The sequence below is a fragment of the Theobroma cacao genome, chromosome 2 (genome assembly GCF_000208745.1).
Source record: "Theobroma cacao cultivar B97-61/B2 chromosome 2, Criollo_cocoa_genome_V2, whole genome shotgun sequence".
NCBI lineage: Eukaryota > Viridiplantae > Streptophyta > Magnoliopsida > Malvales > Malvaceae > Theobroma > Theobroma cacao.
This window is the reverse complement of record NC_030851.1, coordinates 10,690,633-10,711,505: the sequence shown is the minus strand read 5'-3', so window position 1 is coordinate 10,711,505 and position 20,873 is coordinate 10,690,633. Positions and strand designations below refer to the sequence as shown.

The window sequence follows — 20,873 nt, the reverse complement described above, 5'->3', positions numbered from 1 at the left end:
ATCGTTGATAAACAGGTTGGAGATATAGGAATAAATAAAGGGATGATCGGCAACCTCCAGGATTTGGATTGATGGTGCTTATTTTATTGAAGACAGTTGGCAATTATGTCCTTTATCTTGAAGAATAAACAAATAGAAAACGTTAGTGATAGTAAAAGCAAAAACAAACATTCATTCGATACTTTTTCAGAGTAATGGCTCGCTCAAGAGTCATGTAGCACAGGCAGGGACTTGGATTGATGAATGTAGTACTAAATAGCGGAAGAAAAGCCTTGCTAGATAACAAGAGGAAGCAATAGAAAATCTTCGCTTATATATAGTGCCTACAAATTACAATTTCAAAATCAAGTTAGGAAGAAAGCTCTCTGCTGCTCACGCTGCAGATTTCAAAGCCATCTGCGGGTCTCCGCTCTTATTCTCCATCAGGAATGGTTAAGCCAAGCTTAAAAATAAACCAAAGAAATTATAAACACGAGAAAAGGATAAAAGAAATTTGGTTGTCATCACTTGGAAGCATCAGCATCAGGTTTAGCAGTATTATCAGCCTCAGCTGGAGCTGGAGTCTCTGGTTTTGGTTCTTCCGGAGCACCGTCAGCAGCGGAATCTTTACCTTGTGAAGCAGGTTTATTTTCAGCAGGAGTACCGGAATCAGTTGGAGTTGAAGTTTTGTCATTCTTGGCATCCTTCCCTTCTTTTGCATCTTTTCCATCTTTCTCCTCTTTTCCATTCTTGCCATCCTTGCCATCTTTCGGTGGAGGCATCATATGAGGTGGAGGGTTCTGTTTCAGCTTCAAGAAAATTTGCCTCATTCTAGAAAGATCAGTAGGCTTCCCAGGCTTTGGACCTTGAATGACCACAACGGAAGGCTTCTTGTCAGGATCTTTCTTCCCTCTCTTCTTCTCAATAATAGGGACCTCACGAGGAATGAGCTCAGCAATTGCTTTCCAGTAGTGCTCGTGAGCTTCTTTGTGGAACTTTTCTTGGTTAGCCAAGTACAGCTGCATAACAACACAAAACTGATTTAGTTTAGTCTTGTAAGGCAAAGAGAAGAGAAAGGCAGGGAAAGGTTAATGAGTAACAGCATTGCTGATTTCTAAACTTTCTAGTTTCTACCTTCTCTCTTTCTCTGTTATTAGCCTTGTTGGTTTCACAATTTTGATTCTTTTTCTCATAAAAAGATCGCTTGTATTCTTCTGCTTCAGCAATGATCTGATTCCGCATCTCCTTCTCTCTTTTCTCCTTTTCCTCTAGATGGATGGCGTTTAGGCTAAATCAAAGGAATTGAAAAAGAGTAGAATCAACAGATTTGATATTCCATGATTGGCAAATAAAGAACAATTCGGAAATGAGATTTAATATAATTGTACCACGATTTCCTCAAACCCCAGAACCATGCAAATCACTGATGTTTTAGTCACCTAATAAGATATCATACAGTGCACCAGAACATTCAAGTTCCCATTTCTCCTGTGCCTAATCTAGAAGCAGAGAATTAAGCATCTTTTACATTGGAAAAGAATGGTGGAGGAATGGATCTTGGCAGATAATTAAAGAAACAAGTTACACCACGAATTAAACTGCAAAGATGGAAACCCAGGCTTAATTATATCAAGTTTGAAAAGCCATATCAAGGCTGAAAAAAGGTAAATGACAAGTTTACGTTTCACCTGGAGATCACAAGATTTCAAAAGGATAATTTATTCTCCACCAATTCCATTTATAATTGAGGTTTGTGGTTTTCTGCACTCAGGAGAAAGAAGAATGTAGCATAAGCATGGCGTTAATTGCATAATGTGCCAAACATCATGCTTAGTCAACTTAAAAATCTAGCTTTACCTTCATATGCATATTAGTCAACTAAATTAAAGCAACGCTACCAGAAGTACAGGATAGTTGAAGACAAAGAAGAAGGGGTGGAAGATTTTGCATTATGAAACTATACTCTAAATGCTGACAGGTAAAAGGGGCTGAAGAACAGAGTACCAAAGCAATGGGCTTGGCTTATGGGAACTTGCAAAACTTAAAATCCCATGTATGTTATCACATGACCCACAAGAGAAATGCAGTCTTCTTGAATCAAGTGGCAAGGGAAGAATTACCAAGACGCATAGACTTTAAGAAAAAATAAAGAGAGAGAAAGGGAGAGAGAGGAGAAGGAACATCCATGCATATTAAATCGCAAACTTCTCATAGTATCATAAGACTTAAGGAATTCTTATTTGACTTCCCTATAACGCTCATTGTGCCTCTTAACTTCAACTCCAAAGGGAAAAAAGTTGATCATTATGAATGTAACCATTGTTCATGTTGCAAACCAGGAAGCTATGTTGCCAGCAGCTTTCTCAAATCTTTTTCCTAAAATTAATGAAGACGCTAGCTTCTCAAAACCGTATTCATGTGTTATATATCTACTACTTAGTTAAATCACAAACAAAACCCATTCATTTAGCATCCTCAAGCGTAAACGCATCTTATGGTCATATCAAATTCCAACTGCTTAGATCCTACATGCAAATGCACGTATAAAAAAGATGTATATTCTTCTTTCTGTAAACCTAAGAAACAAAGAAACATATGGTCCCAAAGAACAAGGTAAAGATAACAAACCGGCGCCATTCACGTCGCGCGATGCCTTCCTCTCGCATCTGTTCAGGTGGAGGCAACATCGGCCCATCAGAGGCAAAAATCCCATCATCATCATCACCACCACCAATTGCACCACCATCAACATCTCCAACTCCATCCTTCAGAGACGTATCAAAAGGCGTCGAGTAGTCAGTGTCGGTCGCGGGCATCCCGAACCCGTAAACATCCGGGGAGTGCGGGTCATTGTTGTTGGTAGGGTCAAAATAATCATTGGTGTCGTGAGCAGGATCATTGGCGAGATCATCGGAAGGGAAAGCATGGTGAGGAGGGAAAGAGGAGGAGTCGTAGCCCATGTAGGCGGCGTCGTCGTCGAGGGGGCGAGAGAAGGAATTCATGTGATCTTCTCCCCCGTCATTACTCATCGTGTCGAAGGACGCCATGTTGAATGGGAGAGATAGAGGGAGCTTCGGTTATGTTGGTGGGTTTCTGTGGGAGTGTGGGGGTATCAGGTATGAGCTATTTTTGCTCGGGATAGATCGTTGGGTTCGGATCGAGAGAGGGAAGAGGGAGTTCGTTGGGTTAGGGGTGGATATCAGGTACTAGTCATTAGAATGGTTAATATGTTTGGTAGGATGGCAACCTTAACTTGATAGCAACTCGAATCAAACGTGTTGAGTTCTACCTCAATAACATAAGAAGCTAGTTGGGAGTTAGGACTTAGGATTATACACACTTTCCAAAATGTAATGTATTAGTAATGGCTATTGCTCTAAATTCTAATCCTGTACTAATCACTCTAACCAACTACCATATGTATTGTTCTCATCAGCTTAGAAACAAAATATAACTACCTTGAAAGTAGAATTTTTGAAGAAAAAAAGGATTTATGATATTACTAATTCTTTATATTTGTTTAATTCATTTTTGAAATTTAGATTCGGTCTGAGACAATGCTCTACCTCTCTTCTTTCAATTCTTGAGAATCCTAGACAGGAAAATAGTTGCAGCAAATATGGGAAAAAAATGAAAAGACTATATGAATATGTAATTTTAAAAATCACACTTAAAGCATATGCGGGGATAGCTCAGTTGGGAGAGCGTCAGACTGAAGATCTGAAGGTCGCGTGTTCGATCCACGCTCACCGCATTTAATTCATTTTTCGGCTTTTTAATTTTTAGATGGACCTTTTTATCTTTAATTTTTAACTCTTTATCTTTTTTTTTGCATTCAAATAAGTTTTTAAACTCTTATTTTGAGTTAAATAAGCCTCTTTTTTTAAGTATTGATTAACAAAATTATATCAAGAAAGTCAATTTAACTCATATCTTTTTTATGATGTTCAAATAAATCTTTAAATTCTTATTTTGGATCAAATAAGCTTTTCTTTTTAACTGTTGATTCAATGGTATAGTTAACAATTTATAAGTTTCAAAACTTTTATTTTGAGTCAAATAAGCTCTTTTTTTTAAGTGTTAACTAACAAAATTATATCAAAAAAGTCAATTTAGCTCATATTTTTTTATTGTGTTCAAATAAGTCCTTAAATTTTTATTTTGAATCAAATAAACTTTTTGTTCTAACTGTTGACTCAGTGGCATAGTCAACAATTTTTTATACTATATCATCTATCACGTAACATGTTGACGTGTTATCTTAATAATGTCAATGTTACATGACAAATAATGTGATATAAAAAAATTATTGACTAAGAATTGGGCTTTTCCTTTAAACCCATTCAAATGTTCCAAAATTATTAATTAGAGATTTGAAACAAAAAATTAAAAAAAAATTAATTGCTTTAAACTGATTATAATTATTTCTTAATTGATTACCATCTTCTTAATTGAAGTTATCATTTCTAACAAAAAAAAAACTTAATCCAACTTTTCCAATTAAACCCATTGTTGTTTTTATGAAAGTTGATATAAAAAAATCCAAAAATACTCAGAAACGATTTTAAGAAAATGATAGCTAATATAAAATTGTTGTGTTTGGGATTTTTAAAAAAGATTTTTGGGTGACAATAAGAAAATGGAAAACTTTTATAGAGAAAGGGGGGTAATCAAAGATTTGCAAAATATGGGAAGCAAAGAAAACACTAATTATGAGATGAATCTCAAGTGTAAAACCTGTGCCTCCCAACTCTTGTAAGTATCCTTTTACCAAAATTATTTTGGGTATTTTTGGATTTTTTACACTAACTTTTAGTAGAAGAACAATAACTTCAATCAAATTGAAAAAGTTAGATTAATTTTTTTAGAAAAGATGGTTTCAATTAAGAAAATAATAATTAGCTAAGAAACAATGATAATCAATGTGAAACAATTAGGTTTTTTTTTAATTTTTTGTTTTAAATTCCTAATCAATAATTATTGGATATTTAGATGGGTAATTAAAAGGAAAAAACTCAATTCTTAATCGACAAATTTTTTATGCCACGTTACATACTTACGTGACATTAATATAATTAAGATGACACATCAACATAACACGTGATAAATGACGTAACATAAAAAATTGTTGATTGTACAATTGAATAACAGAAGTCAGTCAACGATTAGAAAGAGAGATTTATTTAATTTAAAATAAAAATTTAGAGACTTATTTGAATATAATAAAATGATATAGGTTAAATTGAATTTCTTGATATAATAAGAGGATATATTTGGATATTTAGCCATATTCTTTTTAAGCCTTTATCTTTAATTTTCTGAACCAATCTTTTTTCTAAACTAACAGATGGACTTTTATTATCTTTAATTTTCTGAACCGATCTTTTTTCTGAATGACAGATGAGAGCCCCCAGCCTGACCGAAACCTTAGCAACGTGGAGGCAGATCTTTGCTTCTCGCAATACAAGCCAGTTTCTTAAAACTCACAAGTCAACCACTTCAAACTTCCATCTCTCTCTCTTTCTCTCTCCCCTCCTTATCTGAGCATTTCGATGCTGCGAGAAGAACAGGAATAACAATGGCGGATCGTTTCTTTCCGAATGTGCTGCCAGACTTCGTATCCGAAACAACGGAACAAAAAGAAGAAGTCGGAGATACTCTGATGAAACTCCTATCCATGCCCTACTCTTCTCTCTCTCAACATTTCAAACGCGCCGCTTTGGACCTCAAAGAAACCGTTGCCTCCCTCTTTTCCATTTCTTTCTTTCTTCTAGCTTTTCGGTGCCTTGTTCATTAACTTGAAAACCTCACCAAATGTTTGTCTTATTGACGCAGGTAACGCTGGACACATGGGGGTTGACAGGGCAGAAAGTGTCAGACTTTACCCTTTATTGTGGCACTCTGGGCACCGCTTTCTTACTCTTCAAATCCTATCAACTTGCCAACAACACCAACGATCTCTCCCTCTGCTTAGCCATCGTTGATGCTTGCAACTCCGCTTCCTTTTCTTCTCGGTACACCAATCTACCTTTGCTCGATACTTAATTGGGTTAAATTCAGTTTATTGATATAACTTAAAAACAGAGATGTAACCTTTTTGTGTGGTCGAGCGGGTGTTTGTGCTCTTGGTGCTGTAGCTGCAAAGCATGCTGGAAATCAAGAGTTACTTGATTACTACTTAAGCCAGTTCAAAGAGGTATTTTTCTGATAATTTTTCAATATTTTGGTAGCATTTCTACATGTTAATTTTTACTTATATGATTGATGGAACAGATTAAGCTCTCAAGTAATCTCCCTGATGAGTTACTGTATGGAAGAGCTGGGTTTTTATGGGCTTGTGTGTTCTTGAACAAGCATCTAGGTGAAGGGACTATTCCTTCTACAACCACTGTAAGTATATATGTTAATAGATTATTATCTCTAAAGGAGGGTGAATCAGAATTGAATCTCTTTGGGTTTTTATTGTTTAGCGTGCAGTTGTTGATGAGGTCATCAAGAATGGAAGGCAGTTAGCGAAGAAAGGAGGAGGAAGCCCTTTGATGTTTGAATTCTATGGAGAAAAGTATTGGGGTGCTGCACATGGATTGGCAGGTATTATGCATGTTTTAATGGACATGGAGTTGGAACCAGATGAGATTATGGATGTAAAGGGCACTCTTAAATACATGATTAGGAACCGATTCCCGAGTGGGAACTACCCTGCAAGTGAACAAGATAGAAAGAGGGATGTTCTTGTGCATTGGTGTCATGGAGCTCCAGGGATCGCCCTCACTCTGGTTAAGGCTGCTGAGGTAAGATTTAATTTATCTAGTTCAGTGAAACTATTTGAAGCCCTCTATTGAAACTATATTTAAATGTAGTCAAATATTGTGTTATTCTTTAGAGGTCCTGTTCATGGAAATCACTAGATTCTCAGCAAAAGAATTAAAATTTGCAGCAAGCAACGATTTGTGGACTACGAAAAAAATTAGAATTGGTTAGGAGCACCCTTTTGCTACTGCTTTGCCAAGAATTTCTGTGTTCTTTAGGTTTTTGGAGATGATGAATTTCTGGAAGCAGCTGTGGATGCAGCAGAGGTGGTTTTCAACCGCGGGTTGCTGAAGCGAGTTGGAATTTGCCATGGCATTAGTGGGAATGCTTATGTTTTCCTCTCACTCTACCGAAAAACAGGCAATGTGGAGTTCTTATACAGGGCTAAAGCATTTGCTTGCTTGCTGCTTGATCGGGCTCACAAGCTTATATCCAAGGGAGAGATGCATGGAGGCGATAGGCCCTATTCCCTGTTTGAAGGGATAGGGGGTATGGCGTATCTTTTCCTAGACATGATTGAGCCCTTGGGGGCCAGATTCCCTGCATATGAGTTTTAAGTTGTAGACTGATTTAAATAAGTGTTGCATGTGGTAGCACCACTTACCTTGAATAGATATGTGTACGAAGACGAGTTCATATCACCTACAATGAATCGTATGCAATTATGAAATCTCAAGCATGTATGAGTTCGGGAACATTTGGGCTTTTTGTATAGTTATCATGATGAATGGTTAGGGATTAAATAATTTTAGAATTATAATGAAAAATAGTTGCAAGTGATTATGAACCGATGAAAATGTTCTGTACTTAAACTTTCAAAAAAAAAAATAATAATGTGCTGTAGTTTCAAAAAAATAATTATCTCAATCTAGGAAATTTAGTGGCAGTTTTTTTTTTATCTTTTTCGTTGTATTCTACCGAGGATTGTAATAGTTGTTATAGTGCAATAAGTAGTATATGAAGTATTTGAGTTGTCTAGATTCAGGAACAAATTTAGAAATCAACGTACACGCCTTGTTTTTGAATGGCCCACATTAAATAAATGCCACATGTCCTAAGGTCTCGTAACAATGTTGGTCACCCACGATAAAGCATTCTTGGAGTCAAATTCAATAATTAAGTGAGAACTTGCAAAGGAGGAGCAGGGAGAAAACACGCAGTGCTTGAAGAATGGCCATAAGCTTTGCAAAGTTGGAGTCTTGGATGCCAAGTGTGCTAACGAAAACACCCACCACATAACCATCAAAGTTGCGTAAGATTCCATCGCATCCTGCTAGCCCAGTTTACCCTTTGCTGAGTCATTAACATTGAATTTAAACTCACCTTGAGATGGAAGTATCCAAGAGACCCCTATTCGTGAGTGGAGGGAGGATCGTCTAATAGATGTGTTTCAGGGTTCGAATCACCAGCCGATATCATTAATTGCATTAATTCCCTCACATGCACGCACCTAGAGCATAAATCACATTCTAATAAGAAAAAATTATTTCGAACCCATCACATACTTTGCTGTTAAAAACCAACTCTTTATGAGCCAACCACAAAGACCAAAACATAGCACCACAAACCAGGGCCGAACTCAGAAATTTTTCTAAGTGGTGTTATGGGATGATACTTAATTTTTTTTTTTTATCTAAGATCTATTGGGAGAGTACTTAGATCAAATTCAACATGACTTTGCATAAAAAATATTGTTGAATTCCATCATTAGTAGAATTTTGTTGTTGTTACTTAGGATTTGAGTTTTGTAAGACAATTTCTTTTCTTTTGAAATATCTTTTCATGGCTTATTTATCTAAAATTATAAAACTTGTTAAAAATTATTACTCATTAGCATAAACTAAAATGTTAGAATTAAATAAAATATGATTTTATATAACAAATTATCAGGTTTAGTCACTAATAATATGACAATTTTCTATTCATTGATATCAAAACTAAATATAAGCATTTTAAATACAAAAATCAAATAATATATCTATAAAATAAAAAAAACTCATAATTTTAATATATTATTTGACATGCAATACTATTTTTTATTAGCTAGATTATAATTATGAACTCAAATTATCTAATTAATCAAAAAATATTTAGATATGAAGTATTTAAAAACTTAATTTGATTTAAAAATTACTTTAAAAATCGAGAAGATGAAAGACTTGAATTTTTAGATAAAAAGAATAGTTTAAGTTTTGACTTTTTTTATTAAAATCTTAAATTATAAAAGAAAATTTTTTCATCTTTTTTTGTAATTTTTAAGTATTAATATGTAAATTATTATTTGATAAATCACTTTTATTTGAAATCTTTGACCTCTATCATTATAAAATTACAAAAAAAAATGAGTTCATCAATATATTAATTATTCTAAATTTTAGATAAATAGAATAAAAATTAAAATATTTTAAAAAATAAATAATGTCATGTGACATCACTCTCTCCAAAGTGAATCTGGCCACGCCACAAACTATCATCCACTGCTTGTGTGTCTCGATTGCCGAGGCACAACTACCTCCAGATTGCCAAAAGGACGATATAATCCAAGGTGAAGACCATGACATCCCTACCATTGAAGAACAAGGCCCCATACTGTCAAATTATTAAATATCTGTCACCGCAACATGTTTGACACCCGGCCTCTATAAAATTTCCAGTTTCGTTGTACAATTAAATATTAATTCCTCAGTTTGGGGGGATTGCTTTCCATTGTATTTCGGCTGGTTTGATTCATTGTGATCTTTCCCATAATTTGGTTATTATAGAATTCCGATTGAGCTTCAGATTCACCTTTTTTTTTTTTGTTTGGAGTTATAGGTTTATGTTCATTATTTTTCCATCCTAACTGGATGGTCGAATGTATCTACTTCCTGTGGACTTAAATTCCTTTTGCCTTGCCTTTCAACTAGAAATGCTGGTGCAAGAGAGTAATTTAGGTACCGGTATGACTCAACAATGGTGAATAACACATTTAATTAAACTGAAATGCAGATATTGTTCTAATACATTCAACGTCGACCTTACTGAGGTCATTATTCTTGTAGGAGATGAGCTCCTTTATTCACAGTGCAAACGCAGGATTCCTGTACAAGGACCTGCCATAGCCATCTGCAGCAAATAAGGGTGATAAAAGTAGCAACTGAATTTCTACCTACGTACTAGCTCCAGCTCCTTTAATCGCAGTGTTTGTTGAGGAAGGAAATGATGAGTTGATTCACCTCCTCAGGAGCTTGTTCTTGAACGAAATGGTTTCCTTCTGACATAAATGTGACATCCAAATTGGGCACAGACTCCTTAATTTTGCCACTCCTAATGTAGTCTTCCAACCCTGGGAATTTCATGATATAGTCTTTCTCTCCCATGATTACAAGTCCTGGAGCTGTGATTTTCCGATCATCCAGACCACAAGGAACCATCATAGTCCTGCACGTAATAGAATATTCGAATAAAATTACGTCAGCCATAACATAGTGAATTTGACTGTAGTTCTCATGGATCTCGAAGCGAGTCTTTGGGGGTCTGATTGGAACATAATAAGCACCCATGTGAAAGAAATATTATTAACAGCTCTTCTCGGTGCCAGAAAATTATTCATTTTTCTTCAATGTTGAAGGTTGACTTGGGAAACACTTTTCTGTTTACCTGTATGGAACTTGCAATGCAGTACGGAAGCCGCATTTCTCGTATAAAGATCCATACTCTGCGAGATCCTCCTCACTGAACCATGGTGGTAGAGGAGCAGAGGAGTCAACCAAGTCCATAATCTCCTGATTATCAGCAGCAACTGGGGGTAGAATTCCAGAGAACATACTATAAACCTTTCGTATCACAGTCTTCGCGTCAAAGCGGCCAAAATCTGCTTCAGCTTTTCCTGGAATCTGGGAATTTACAGGGCACTTGCTAAGACATCATGTGGAAACAAGCTTAGCAATCCATGGAGAACGCATCAACGAGACATATGATGGCAGATGAAACTCACCATCCACCTTAACATGTAAAAGCCTGGTGGAATGAGAGGAAGTTGACTCTGAAGAGGAGAGAGACCTGGTAGTAGGAAAGGAACGCCCAGTAAGACAATGCTGGACACCCTATCAGGGTAGAGTATAGCCAGCATGGCTGCTACGAAGGCTCCGAAATCCTTTGCAACAAAATGAGCCTGGTGGTTTCAACAATTAAAATTAACATGGATTCAATTAATGAAGTGTCTGGAAGTAATTAAATTCACATATCAAAGTCAGTAAAATGAAACGCGACCTTAGTAATGCCCAAAGAATCAAGAAGGGCAACAACATCGTCAACAAAGTCATTGAAGGTTGCCTTCTCTGGCTCTGATGGATGCTCTGAGAGTCCATAACCTCTAAAATCAACAGAAATTGCTCGGTAGCCAGCATTAGCCACGGCGATCATCTGGTGCCTCCATGAATACCAAATTTCTGGGAATCCATGCAAGAATACCACCACCTTAGGACCTGCACAGAATTTAACCCCACCGTTGTTAGACAGCTATTAATTAGTAAAGCATGATGTACGATATGATAAGCAAATGAAATGACTTCAACAGAAAATTCTCCAGCGTATCAGGACCAGACTTGCATATATAAATTTCTAACCAGTTCCAATCTCGGCCACATGAAGCTTAAGTCCTTTCGCTTGAACATGGCTGTGCTGAATCTTTTCCATTGTATAGAGAGATCAAGTTCACTGAGATGAGGCCTGGGTGAGAGTGAAGTTAAGAGCATCTTTTAGATCACGCTATTTAAAGGGTAATGATCTAAATATCTGTCTTCGAACTAGTGGTCATAAGTGAAGTTACATAAAATATATTTAAGGAAGCACAAGGCTTATTTTTTTTTTAAAAAAAAGATATTGTTCCTTCCACTCCTGCCACGTTCGTTCCTGCTCCAGAAGACAAGAACCGCACAGGCAATGAATTAATTGCAAGTGGGGACTCGCCGCGTAAACAATAATTTCAATCCCTGTACATGTGCAAAATGGGAGTAGAGGCTAAATACTCCTTTAAATGTTTTAATATAATTGATGCATACTCGTAAATTTTGAAAAGGACTGATGCTTTTGGTACTCAACTACTCTCATTCAAGAGTACTGATTGTTTGATTCCGATTGTAAATATTTTAGCATATATTTGTGATGATTAATTAACCATCATATGCTAATATATAATATGCTTTTTGTTATATGAAATCAGAAATTTGTTATCTTCTTCAACGGAGACTTGTCACCTTATCAACAAAATTTCTAAATAGTTTTTTGCATTTGACTTTGACATGATTAAAATAAAAGTTACCATTATGATTTATATTTAAAATATACTGTCTTTGTCTCAATTTTATTGTCATTATCTAATTATTTTAAAGAGTTTAAGAGAAGAAATTTTCTTTAAAGTATTTTATATTAAAATTTTAATTTTTTCTTATAAAATTGATGTTCCATAACTTCTAATGACTAAAAGTAAAAAAAAAATACACATTCGAGTATTTGATTCATTAAAAAGTAAGATTCGAGTATCTCTTTTCTCAATATAAAAAAAATCATGAAAATAATTTTAAAATATTAAAAAAAAGTAAGTGTATTAGCCTATTACTATGTCTTTAAAAACAAAAAAGAGAGAAAACATAATTTTGAAACATTAAAAAATAAAAATGAATAAACAAAATTAGATAAAATCAGTAAAATTTTTATTAATTTTTAATAAAAAATATATATAATATAAAAAATAAAAATATTAATTATCTAAAAGTAAAAAAAAAGGGCAACGAATACAGACAACAAGTTAAAAGCTTATAAAATAGGAGTATTATTTACTTTTATCTTATGGATGGAAAATGAAAAGTGTGGCATGCTTGAAACTAGTAAGAGATGAGATAGATTTTGTATATATAAATATAAATTTTTCATCATTTATCAAGTATGTTTTTGGGATTTGAAAATATAAACACGTGACAATTGATATTAGAGTTAGATTTGAATTTTCACTAATATGGGATCTCATTGAAAATACAAAGATTGAGGTTGACTTACATTAATATATTTAGACATGTCTTTTGAATTAAAAAACATACCCATAACACTAGTAGCTTAGATACAACATTTACACTTTTTCTAGACTTGATTGGATTCATGTATTTAAATTAACTCTGCATTGCTCTTCGACAAATAACTTTGAGGTCGCTTTAGCATCAGATTAATTGCATTATTTTGTCTCGCAATAACCTTCTTTGTTTTTATGAATTTGTTTTGGGAGAAATCACATTTTGCATCTAATTAATCCGAAATATGTCTCTTAGTACAGCTAATGATGGAATCCCGAGTCTGATTTTCAATATCAATAAAGATTTAAATTGTTAATTTGGCAGGGCACATCACATGGACCCTTCCAGACTGGCTTCATCAGATAAGGCTAAAGGGAATCGAATCACAATCATGTTCACCAATTTGTCGTTTAGGAATTAGGAGGTACAAGTTGAGTAGGGTGTGAATATCATTTTTAAATGCTTTTTCCCCATATATATCCATACCGTAATTAAGCATAAATATATGCAACATGTGACAAACGTTTCTATCTCGTGCTTAACTTTTGTCTTTTTGTTTTTCAGCCAATCATGCGTCATCACACCTAATCTCTTGTTTCTTTGTTTCTTTCCATGACAACTGTTGGGTATCCTTCCACTCTTCACATCTGAGTTGTAGAAAACCATCTTTCTTTGGTTTTTTTCCCTTTTTAGGTGGGTGGGGCATTGGGGCTTGGGGGTGGACGACTGTACGTCGATGGTATTAGCATCTTAGTCTTATTCATTGCAGAATGAAGTTCTCCATCACTACATCTTGAGTTGTATGCTAGCAGCATATTTTCGGGACAAAGAATTATGTGATGTTGTAAAGGGAAACCCTGTAAACATCAGACATTTTCCTCAAATTTTTGAACTTTAAAGACTTCTAATGAAAAATTATGGTTTCAAAAACTATCCATTCTTCTTGGAGTGGAATCACCTACTTATTACTTAATCTTCTTAGCTATCATGTTAATTTGGACGATTTCAATAAGCTTAGCCAATCCTCGAGATGCTAGCTTGTCAGTGGTGACCCTGAGTTGCACTTGCACCAAACTCTTGTACTAGTTTTTGCTCCTTTCTCTACCTTGGTGTAGCTGTAGCCTTGTAATGTGAATTGCAGGTTCCTTATATTACAGTTGGCTGTATTGGGAAATCACGGATTCTTCAGTTTGCCAATTCCCAAAATTAGCTCTGGATAACCAACTATCCAAATTTTAAGTTGGAAGCGGAAATGGATTCACTTTTAATTTTAGTTTCAATACTCTCTTGCAAGTGTGGATGAATAATTCATGTGATTTAAGTATATCATTTGATGCCAAAGCCAGGAAGATAATTCAGATACATATGCATCAAACTTTCAATCAATTTCGGGTATGTGAATGGGGCATCAAAACCACAAATTAAGATCAGGGGTAAGGCAAGTTGTCTTAGTAGCTGTTAAGGCTTGGCCTTTAGCACAAGCAAAGGGGGCTGACTCTTCTCACTTTTGACTCCTCTGTGCCACAAAAGATGTTCATAAACCAGCTTCATCAAATAAAATGTTTGTTGAGGAAAGTGATGATGAGCTCATTCACCTGCTCTGGAAGTTGCTCTTGAACAAAGTGATTCCCTTCTGGCATAAAGGTGATGTCCAGATTGGGCATAAACTGCTTCACTATCCCTTTCCTCATGTAGTCCTCCATCCCCGGGAATTTTATAAAACAGTCCTTCTCACCCATGATCAGTAATGGAGCTGTGACTTTTGGATTGATTACACCATAATCCAATGGAGAGCACCTGTAGTTGAGGACAAGCAAGTTTGGTCACAGCTATGTCTACCATATGGTAATAACTTTGTAGCCGATGATGTTCTGACTTTCAAGGAAAATAGGCCCCAAATTTAGGGTCACAGAACAAGAATTTTCTACCGAGTCGAGATAGTGTTTGTAGCATTTCCTTTTGTAATGAACATTGCAAACAGTTACTTTGGATGTTGTTTAAGGAGGCAGGCAGTTCATTGTTTTGTTTACCTGTAAGGAACCGGCAGTGCAGTTCGAAAGCCAGAATTTCTATATAAAGTTGCATAGACATCAAGATCGTCCTCTGTGAACCATGGTGGCAGAGGAGTAGATGGATCAACCAAGTCCATTATCTCCTGATCATCACCAGCTACTTGTAGCTCACTTCCAGAGAAGAGAATGTAAATGTTTCTTACCACTGTCTTAACATCAAAACGGCCAAAATCTGCTTCTGCTCTCCCTGGTTCCTGCAGTTATTCATCAAATTCTCATCACCATCAAGTATAGATTTATAATGAATTATGTGGCCATTGCAAGAAGTTAATTACCGCCCATCTTAATATGTAGAAGCCTTTCGGGAGGAGATCAAATTGGATACCAACAGGACCTGGTATCAGGAAAGGAATGCCTAGTGTTATCACACCTGACACCGTATCAGGGTGGACAACAGCTAGCAGGAATGCAGGCACAGCTCCAAAGTCCTTCCCAACAAGAAAAGCCTATATATGTTTTACCATACGGTTAAAGTTAACTGGCATGATTAATCTATAAACATAACATGCTTATAAAACTACCAATTTATATGCACAAGAGCAAACAATAGTTGTCACTTTGCTAAGTGGTAATCAAGTCCAAAGACTTGTCTGAATTAGGCATGTGGCGTTCAAAGTGTAAATGTTAAGACAGCTGAGAGCTGAAAGTGATAACTGGTAGCCTAAAATGGAAACCGAAGATAGGGTTTACTTTTTTTTTTTGCTTTAACTGCCCACGTGAATCGGTGTCCTACTTGCCCAAAAACATTTGACATTGTTTTAATGCAACTTATTAAATTTCCTTTCGCAAGAGTGAAGTTGCGAAATCCTCTCCTGCTCGCCTAATCTGCCTTATCAGACCTTACCTAATTTATCCTCTGGATTATGACCCTTCACCAGTTGTTGGCAGTTCTCTACTGGTAAATGTGATTGGTTAAAATGCCTCACATAAAAACTTTTTTTATCTTTCGGCCTAAAGTAAAAATCTTTATTAATAATTCAGACCAAACGAATGAGAGCCAAATAGTTTGTGTTTGGTACTGAGAATATTACTCTATCTTGTAAATGTACATTCCGCTAGGCCAGCAGGGTAGAAGAGCACATGCAAACAAGAAAAACAAGCATCATTGAGGAACAAACATCAGACTCTCGATCCGAAGCTTCAGCAACTTACAGAAATAAACTTAAGTTCAACATCAGATTCAACTGTTGAGATCCTTAGTAATTAGCCTGATATATGAAAAATCTGGGAATCATCTCTAAATGAAATTATGCGCCGTAAATATAGCTACTGAAAAAAGATTATGATCAAGATGCGGAAAGGGGGTCAAAATCTTATGTAGTCTTGCCTTCACGATCGTATTTTCGCCGGAGGCAACGAAACACACAGAAGACAGTAGTAATTCAAAAGAGAGCTTAGCATTATTTATAAGTAATTAATATGTCGAAATGAAGCTGAGTGAAGTAATGTTACCTTACTGATGCCCAAAAGTGTCGAGAAGCGCAACATCATCATCCACAAGGTCATTGAAATTTGCTTTTTCGGGTTCCGATGGCTGGTCTGAGAGTCCATAGCCCCTGAAATCAATAGCAATTGCTCGGTAGCCAGCATTAGCCACCGCAATCATCTGGTGCCTCCATGAGTACCAAATTTCTGGGAATCCATGCAGGAAAAGCACCACCTTTGGACCTGCACAGAATCATCCCCATAATCATTGCAAAATGCATTTAGTAAGACAGAACAACGAATTGACTTTAGATAAATCTAGTTTACATTAAACGCAAATTTTATATGTCTAACCAGCTCCACTTTCCGCCAAGTGAAGCTTTAGTCCTCTCACTTGTACATGCCTGTGCTGAATCTTTTCCATTCTCTAATCAGAAAGCTGAGAAAGAGAAGAGCTATGTTGGGTGGGAGGATATCACTAGAAAAGTACTGACTTCTAAGATTGATTCCTGTACCTTCAACTATTCTCAAAATAAAGATCAGTAAATCATTTTTAGGTATACTAGTACCAAATACGTATTTAGTAGTTTAAAACCATCCACCGCCAAGAGTATACCATCTATACTTGACTTGGTTTTTGCTGGTGCATGCGCCTTTTTTTGTCTTTTTCTTGGAGGGCATTCTTAGGCAAAGGCGGTGAAATCAGTGCATCCTATTGCCGGACCATTTACCTTTTGAAGCAAGCTTTCTTTTTCGTTTCGAATATGAAGTGAAATTTTGTAGAAACAAGCTCATTCTTTTAACAAGGCTAGTATCACATCAAAGGGAAAACCCCTTTCTTACCGACTCTATGCACAAACTCTGCGCGTCCATAATTTTCCCATACGATGGGGAGAAATGTAACTTCATTTTGACCCTGTCAGACGCCTTTTTCTCAATTTGTCTTTCATTTTTCAAACCAAAAGACAAAGATAGCTAACTCTGTTTATAAGCTTAAGCAATTAGAGTTCATTGCTGAATCTTGGGATTAAAATTTTGGTTTTATTAACACCTAACCTACCCTTTAGCATAGAAATTTCTCGGACAAACTCATGGACTTGAAATTAAAGACTAAATAAATTAATGTCACTGCCACCTGATCTTAGTTTAGGTAGTGTGAGAGATCTAAACTAAAGTCCACCAGTACATTATAATATGTGTTTATTAAGAATGAAAATTGTTAGAACATGGAATTGGAAAATCAAGAAATAACTTTTAGGCGTGTAACAATGCCATTTTTCTTAAGATTTTATTCGTCTCCACTTGTAATATGTAAAAGAGTTATTGACATATAAATCTGGAAGATACAATGAAGCTAAGTGATTGATGTCATTTTGCACTAACGAAATCAATTCACCAAGCACTCACAGGAAAGATTATCAAACTTCTATAAGATTTTCTTACAGCAAAACGATAGAGAAGAAAACTTGAAGAATATGGAAAAAAAGATATTGTTGTTTTGTTGTTTTCTATATGTTCTGTTGTTCCAAAGAAAATCTTTTTATAGGCATAGGTGTTTATTCCTAACAGACACTGTTGTGTCTATTTCAAATAGTCACTACTGTTGGTTTTTTCTAACAGTCATGACTTTTCTTTTATTTTTCAATTTCCAACAGATATAACTTTTATTTGAAAATGTTTAACAATCCCCCACTAATTTCAAAATAATCTAAAATTTTGATAATATCGAAAATTGATTACATAAATGAAGGTGTCTTCCGATTGAACCTTCATTTAGTGAAAACATGTTAAAGTTAACTGTAATTGTATAATAGACTATGTTTTGAACCAACTATTCCATTTGGTTAACTGAACCCATCTTACATAATGATTTCAACACCAATGAATGCATAGTATCCGATGACACTTATATGGTCATGCGTCTGTATCCTCTTTTCATGAGTGCTATTAGAGCCAAGCTCTTGAGTTCTTAAAAGCGACCACACGATACACTCATATAGGTAGATCCCATCAAGAATGCCACCGTAACTAAAGCATTCTAACAAATTAATGTTATGGTTCTGTTAAAAGTATATAACTCATTCTTTCTTTACCATTAATGGTACCTAACACTTTACTTGAGATGGAATATAATATATTATATTATAGTGCTACCAGCCACGTACAAATAGTATACTTTGTCTCATTGAACTCAAGACTTGACGTTATACCAAGTGTTGAGTCGAGTTTCCACCCTAGGTCACTTTCAATTTTTTAAGTTGAGTTCTATCCCCTTTAAAGTCTTATATACAAAATCTCTAGTAAGACTTTTTGTGTAAGGATTTATCAAACTTTTACTAGACCTCATAAAAGTTATAGCAATCACTCTATCAAAAATTAATTGTCGAATATAGCTATGTCTTAATCTAATATTTCTAGACTTTTCACTATACACTTGGCTATATGTTTTTACTAAAGTTGCTTCACTATCACAATGGACAGAAATTGGAGAGATTGGTTTAGGCCACAAAGGTATACCATATAGTAAATTTCTTAGCCATTTGGCTTCTTTAATGGCAGCAACCAATGCAATAAATTCAACTGCCATGGTAGAATCCGTTATACATGTTTGTTTCTTAGACCTTCAAGAAATAGCACCCCCACCAAGCATGAAGATCCATACGTTTGTGGAAGTATGATCTTCTAAACTTGTAATCCAACTAACATCTAAATATCCTTTTAGCACTGATGGATATCCATTATAGCAAAGTTCATAATTGATTATTTTCCTTAAGTACCTTAGTACTCTATTTATGGCTTGCCAATGTAAAATACTTCGATTACATGTGTACCTGCTTTACTTTCCAACAACAAATGCTATATCTAGCCTTGTACATGTCATTGCATACATTAAGCAACCAATCACTCTTACATATTATAATTAATCAATCGCTCTACTAGCATTAGATATTAATTTAATTTAAAGATCCATGGATGTAGATGCTAATATACAATTATGAGAATCAAATTTTTTAAGTACCTTTTCAATGTAATGTGATTGTGACAAGTTATGTCATTTTCATCTCGAAATATTTTAATTCTTAAGAAGATATCCATTACACCGATATCTTTCATTACAAAGTTATTTGACAAAAATTTCTTCGTCTCATTGACTTGTTCCAAATCTGTGCCAAAAATTAACATATCATCCACATATAAGCAAATTATAACACCTTTACCATTTGAAATTTGCTATATGAGTACTTGTCAAATTCATTTATGTTGTAGCCATTGGCTAAGACGAGTTCATTAAATTTTTGATGCCATTCTTTTAGTGTTTGTTTAAGCTTATACAATGATTTGACAAGCTTACAAACTTTATGTTCTTGTCTTGAAACAATAAACCTTTCCGATTGTTCCATGTAAACTTCTTATTCTAATTCATCATTTAAAAATGATCTTTTGACATCCATTTGGTGAATTACCAACTTATAAATTGATGCAAGAGAGATTAGAAGTCTAATTGTAGCGATTCTTACTATTAGAGCATAAGTATCAAATTAGTCAATCCCTTACTTTTGTGTAAAGTCTTTGACTACTAATCTTGCTTTAAACTTGTCTATGGTTCATCCACATTCATTTTCCTTTTGAAAATCCATTTACAACTTATTGGTTCGGAACCTAGTGGAAGATTAACCAAAATTCAAGTATTATTTCCCATTATTAAGTCCATCTCATCATTGATTGCTTCCTTTCAAAATGTAAAATCTTGAAACTTCATTGCCTTGTCATATGTAAAAGGGTCCAATTCCAAATTAAAACAATAAGGAATTTTATTGTCTATATTTTCTCCTGTTTATTCTACAAAGAACATATAAAAGTCTATATCAAAATCTTTTACCTTTTTACCCTTTTGCTTTTCCTTATTTCTAGACTAGATTCATCATTATTTCCATTTTGTTCCAATGGAATGTCATTCGATTGAACTGATTGTAGTGGTTGTAATTGTCTTGAGATAGATTTGAATATTTTTTTCATCAAATATTGCATCTATTGATTCAAAAACAGTGTTGATTGGAATTGAATCATTTGACTTAATTACCATGAACCTATACGCTTTACTATATTGTGTAGATCTTACGAATGTACATTATATTCCTCTTTCACCTAATTTCTTATTTTTAGGTTTCGAAATTTTAACTATAGCTCTACATCCCCAAACCTTCAAATAACTAAGGTTTCATCTCCTTTTCTTTTGTTGCTAATACGAAGTTATTTTAGTTTCCTTTTTAGGAACTTTATTTAATATATGAAAAGATGTTAATAAAACTTCTCCTCAAAAACCTTTTCCAAGACCTGAATATGATAACAAGCATTTACCATTTCAATCAAGACGTTATTTGTCCTTTTTGCCATATGTGGTGTGTAAGGTGCTGAAATATGATGAACTATCTCGGTGGAAGCAAAATAACTTGGACTATAATATTATCTACATCTTAAACACTTGATAAAAGACTCACATTACAATTCAACTTATGATTTATAAACCTTAAATTTATCA

At 34.9% G+C, this 20,873-nt stretch overlaps 4 protein-coding genes and 1 non-coding gene across 7 annotated transcripts; 2 read left to right on the top strand and 3 right to left on the bottom strand.

Annotated features, from left to right (window-relative positions):
- LOC18608688 (clathrin light chain 1) lies at positions 159–3,197 on the bottom strand. Its single transcript, XM_007043500.2, has 3 exons — positions 2,608–3,197; positions 1,114–1,267; positions 159–998 (listed from the first exon to the last, which is right to left on the bottom strand). The coding sequence occupies exons 1-3, from the start codon at positions 3,024–3,026 to the stop codon at positions 504–506; spliced, it is 1,068 nt and encodes a 355-aa protein (XP_007043562.2). The 5' UTR covers positions 3,027–3,197; the 3' UTR covers positions 159–503.
- On the top strand, positions 3,661–3,733 carry TRNAF-GAA. Its single transcript has one exon. It is a non-coding gene; the product is annotated as a tRNA-Phe (tRNA).
- On the top strand, positions 5,322–7,577 carry LOC18608687 (lanC-like protein GCL2). 2 transcript variants are annotated; one of them, XM_018116541.1, is made up of 6 exons: positions 5,322–5,716; positions 5,815–5,993; positions 6,064–6,175; positions 6,253–6,369; positions 6,450–6,770; positions 7,008–7,577. In XM_018116541.1, the coding sequence occupies exons 1-6, from the start codon at positions 5,558–5,560 to the stop codon at positions 7,344–7,346; spliced, it is 1,227 nt and encodes a 408-aa protein (XP_017972030.1). In that variant the 5' UTR covers positions 5,322–5,557; the 3' UTR covers positions 7,347–7,577. The 2 variants fall into 2 exon arrangements, with proteins under 2 accessions (XP_017972030.1, XP_017972031.1); XM_018116542.1 differs by having other exon boundaries at positions 6,917–7,122.
- Positions 9,732–11,599, bottom strand: LOC18608686 (bifunctional epoxide hydrolase 2). Its single transcript, XM_007043496.2, has 5 exons — positions 11,397–11,599; positions 11,041–11,255; positions 10,766–10,942; positions 10,429–10,664; positions 9,732–10,209 (listed from the first exon to the last, which is right to left on the bottom strand). The coding sequence occupies exons 1-5, from the start codon at positions 11,464–11,466 to the stop codon at positions 9,960–9,962; spliced, it is 948 nt and encodes a 315-aa protein (XP_007043558.2). The 5' UTR covers positions 11,467–11,599; the 3' UTR covers positions 9,732–9,959.
- Positions 14,137–16,860, bottom strand: LOC18608685 (bifunctional epoxide hydrolase 2). Of its 2 annotated transcripts, XM_018114702.1 has the most exons (6): positions 16,688–16,860; positions 16,366–16,576; positions 15,466–15,469; positions 15,184–15,354; positions 14,867–15,102; positions 14,137–14,633 (listed from the first exon to the last, which is right to left on the bottom strand). In XM_018114702.1, the coding sequence occupies exons 1-6, from the start codon at positions 16,755–16,757 to the stop codon at positions 14,387–14,389; spliced, it is 939 nt and encodes a 312-aa protein (XP_017970191.1). In that variant the 5' UTR covers positions 16,758–16,860; the 3' UTR covers positions 14,137–14,386. The 2 variants fall into 2 exon arrangements, with proteins under 2 accessions (XP_017970191.1, XP_017970190.1); XM_018114701.1 differs by lacking the exons at positions 15,466–15,469; positions 16,688–16,860 and having other exon boundaries at positions 16,361–16,460.

Excerpts from the sequence above, each read along its gene's own strand:
- LOC18608687 (XM_018116541.1), top strand. The coding sequence starts at position 5,558 with ATGGCGGATCGTTTCTTTCCGAATGTGCTGCCAGACTTCGTATCCGAA. Across the intron at positions 6,176-6,252 it reads ACTTAAGCCAGTTCAAAGAG|ATTAAGCTCTCAAGTAATCT; the intron begins GTATTTTTCTGA and ends TTGATGGAACAG. Across the intron at positions 6,370-6,449 it reads CTATTCCTTCTACAACCACT|CGTGCAGTTGTTGATGAGGT; the intron begins GTAAGTATATAT and ends TTTATTGTTTAG.
- LOC18608685 (XM_018114702.1), bottom strand. The coding sequence starts at position 16,757 with ATGGAAAAGATTCAGCACAGGCATGTACAAGTGAGAGGACTAAAGCTT. Across the intron at positions 16,577-16,687 it reads CTTGGCGGAAAGTGGAGCTG|GTCCAAAGGTGGTGCTTTTC; the intron begins GTTAGACATATA and ends GATTCTGTGCAG. Across the intron at positions 14,634-14,866 it reads GCACTGCCGGTTCCTTACAG|GTGCTCTCCATTGGATTATG; the intron begins GTAAACAAAACA and ends CCTCAACTACAG.
- LOC18608686 (XM_007043496.2), bottom strand. The coding sequence starts at position 11,466 with ATGGAAAAGATTCAGCACAGCCATGTTCAAGCGAAAGGACTTAAGCTT. Across the intron at positions 11,256-11,396 it reads TGTGGCCGAGATTGGAACTG|GTCCTAAGGTGGTGGTATTC; the intron begins GTTAGAAATTTA and ends AATTCTGTGCAG. Across the intron at positions 10,665-10,765 it reads TTTACATGTTAAGGTGGATG|ATTCCAGGAAAAGCTGAAGC; the intron begins GTGAGTTTCATC and ends GTAAATTCCCAG.
- LOC18608688 (XM_007043500.2), bottom strand. The coding sequence starts at position 3,026 with ATGGCGTCCTTCGACACGATGAGTAATGACGGGGGAGAAGATCACATG. Across the intron at positions 1,268-2,607 it reads GCGCGACGTGAATGGCGCCG|CCTAAACGCCATCCATCTAG; the intron begins GTTTGTTATCTT and ends CCTTTGATTTAG. Across the intron at positions 999-1,113 it reads ATAACAGAGAAAGAGAGAAG|CTGTACTTGGCTAACCAAGA; the intron begins GTAGAAACTAGA and ends GTTGTTATGCAG.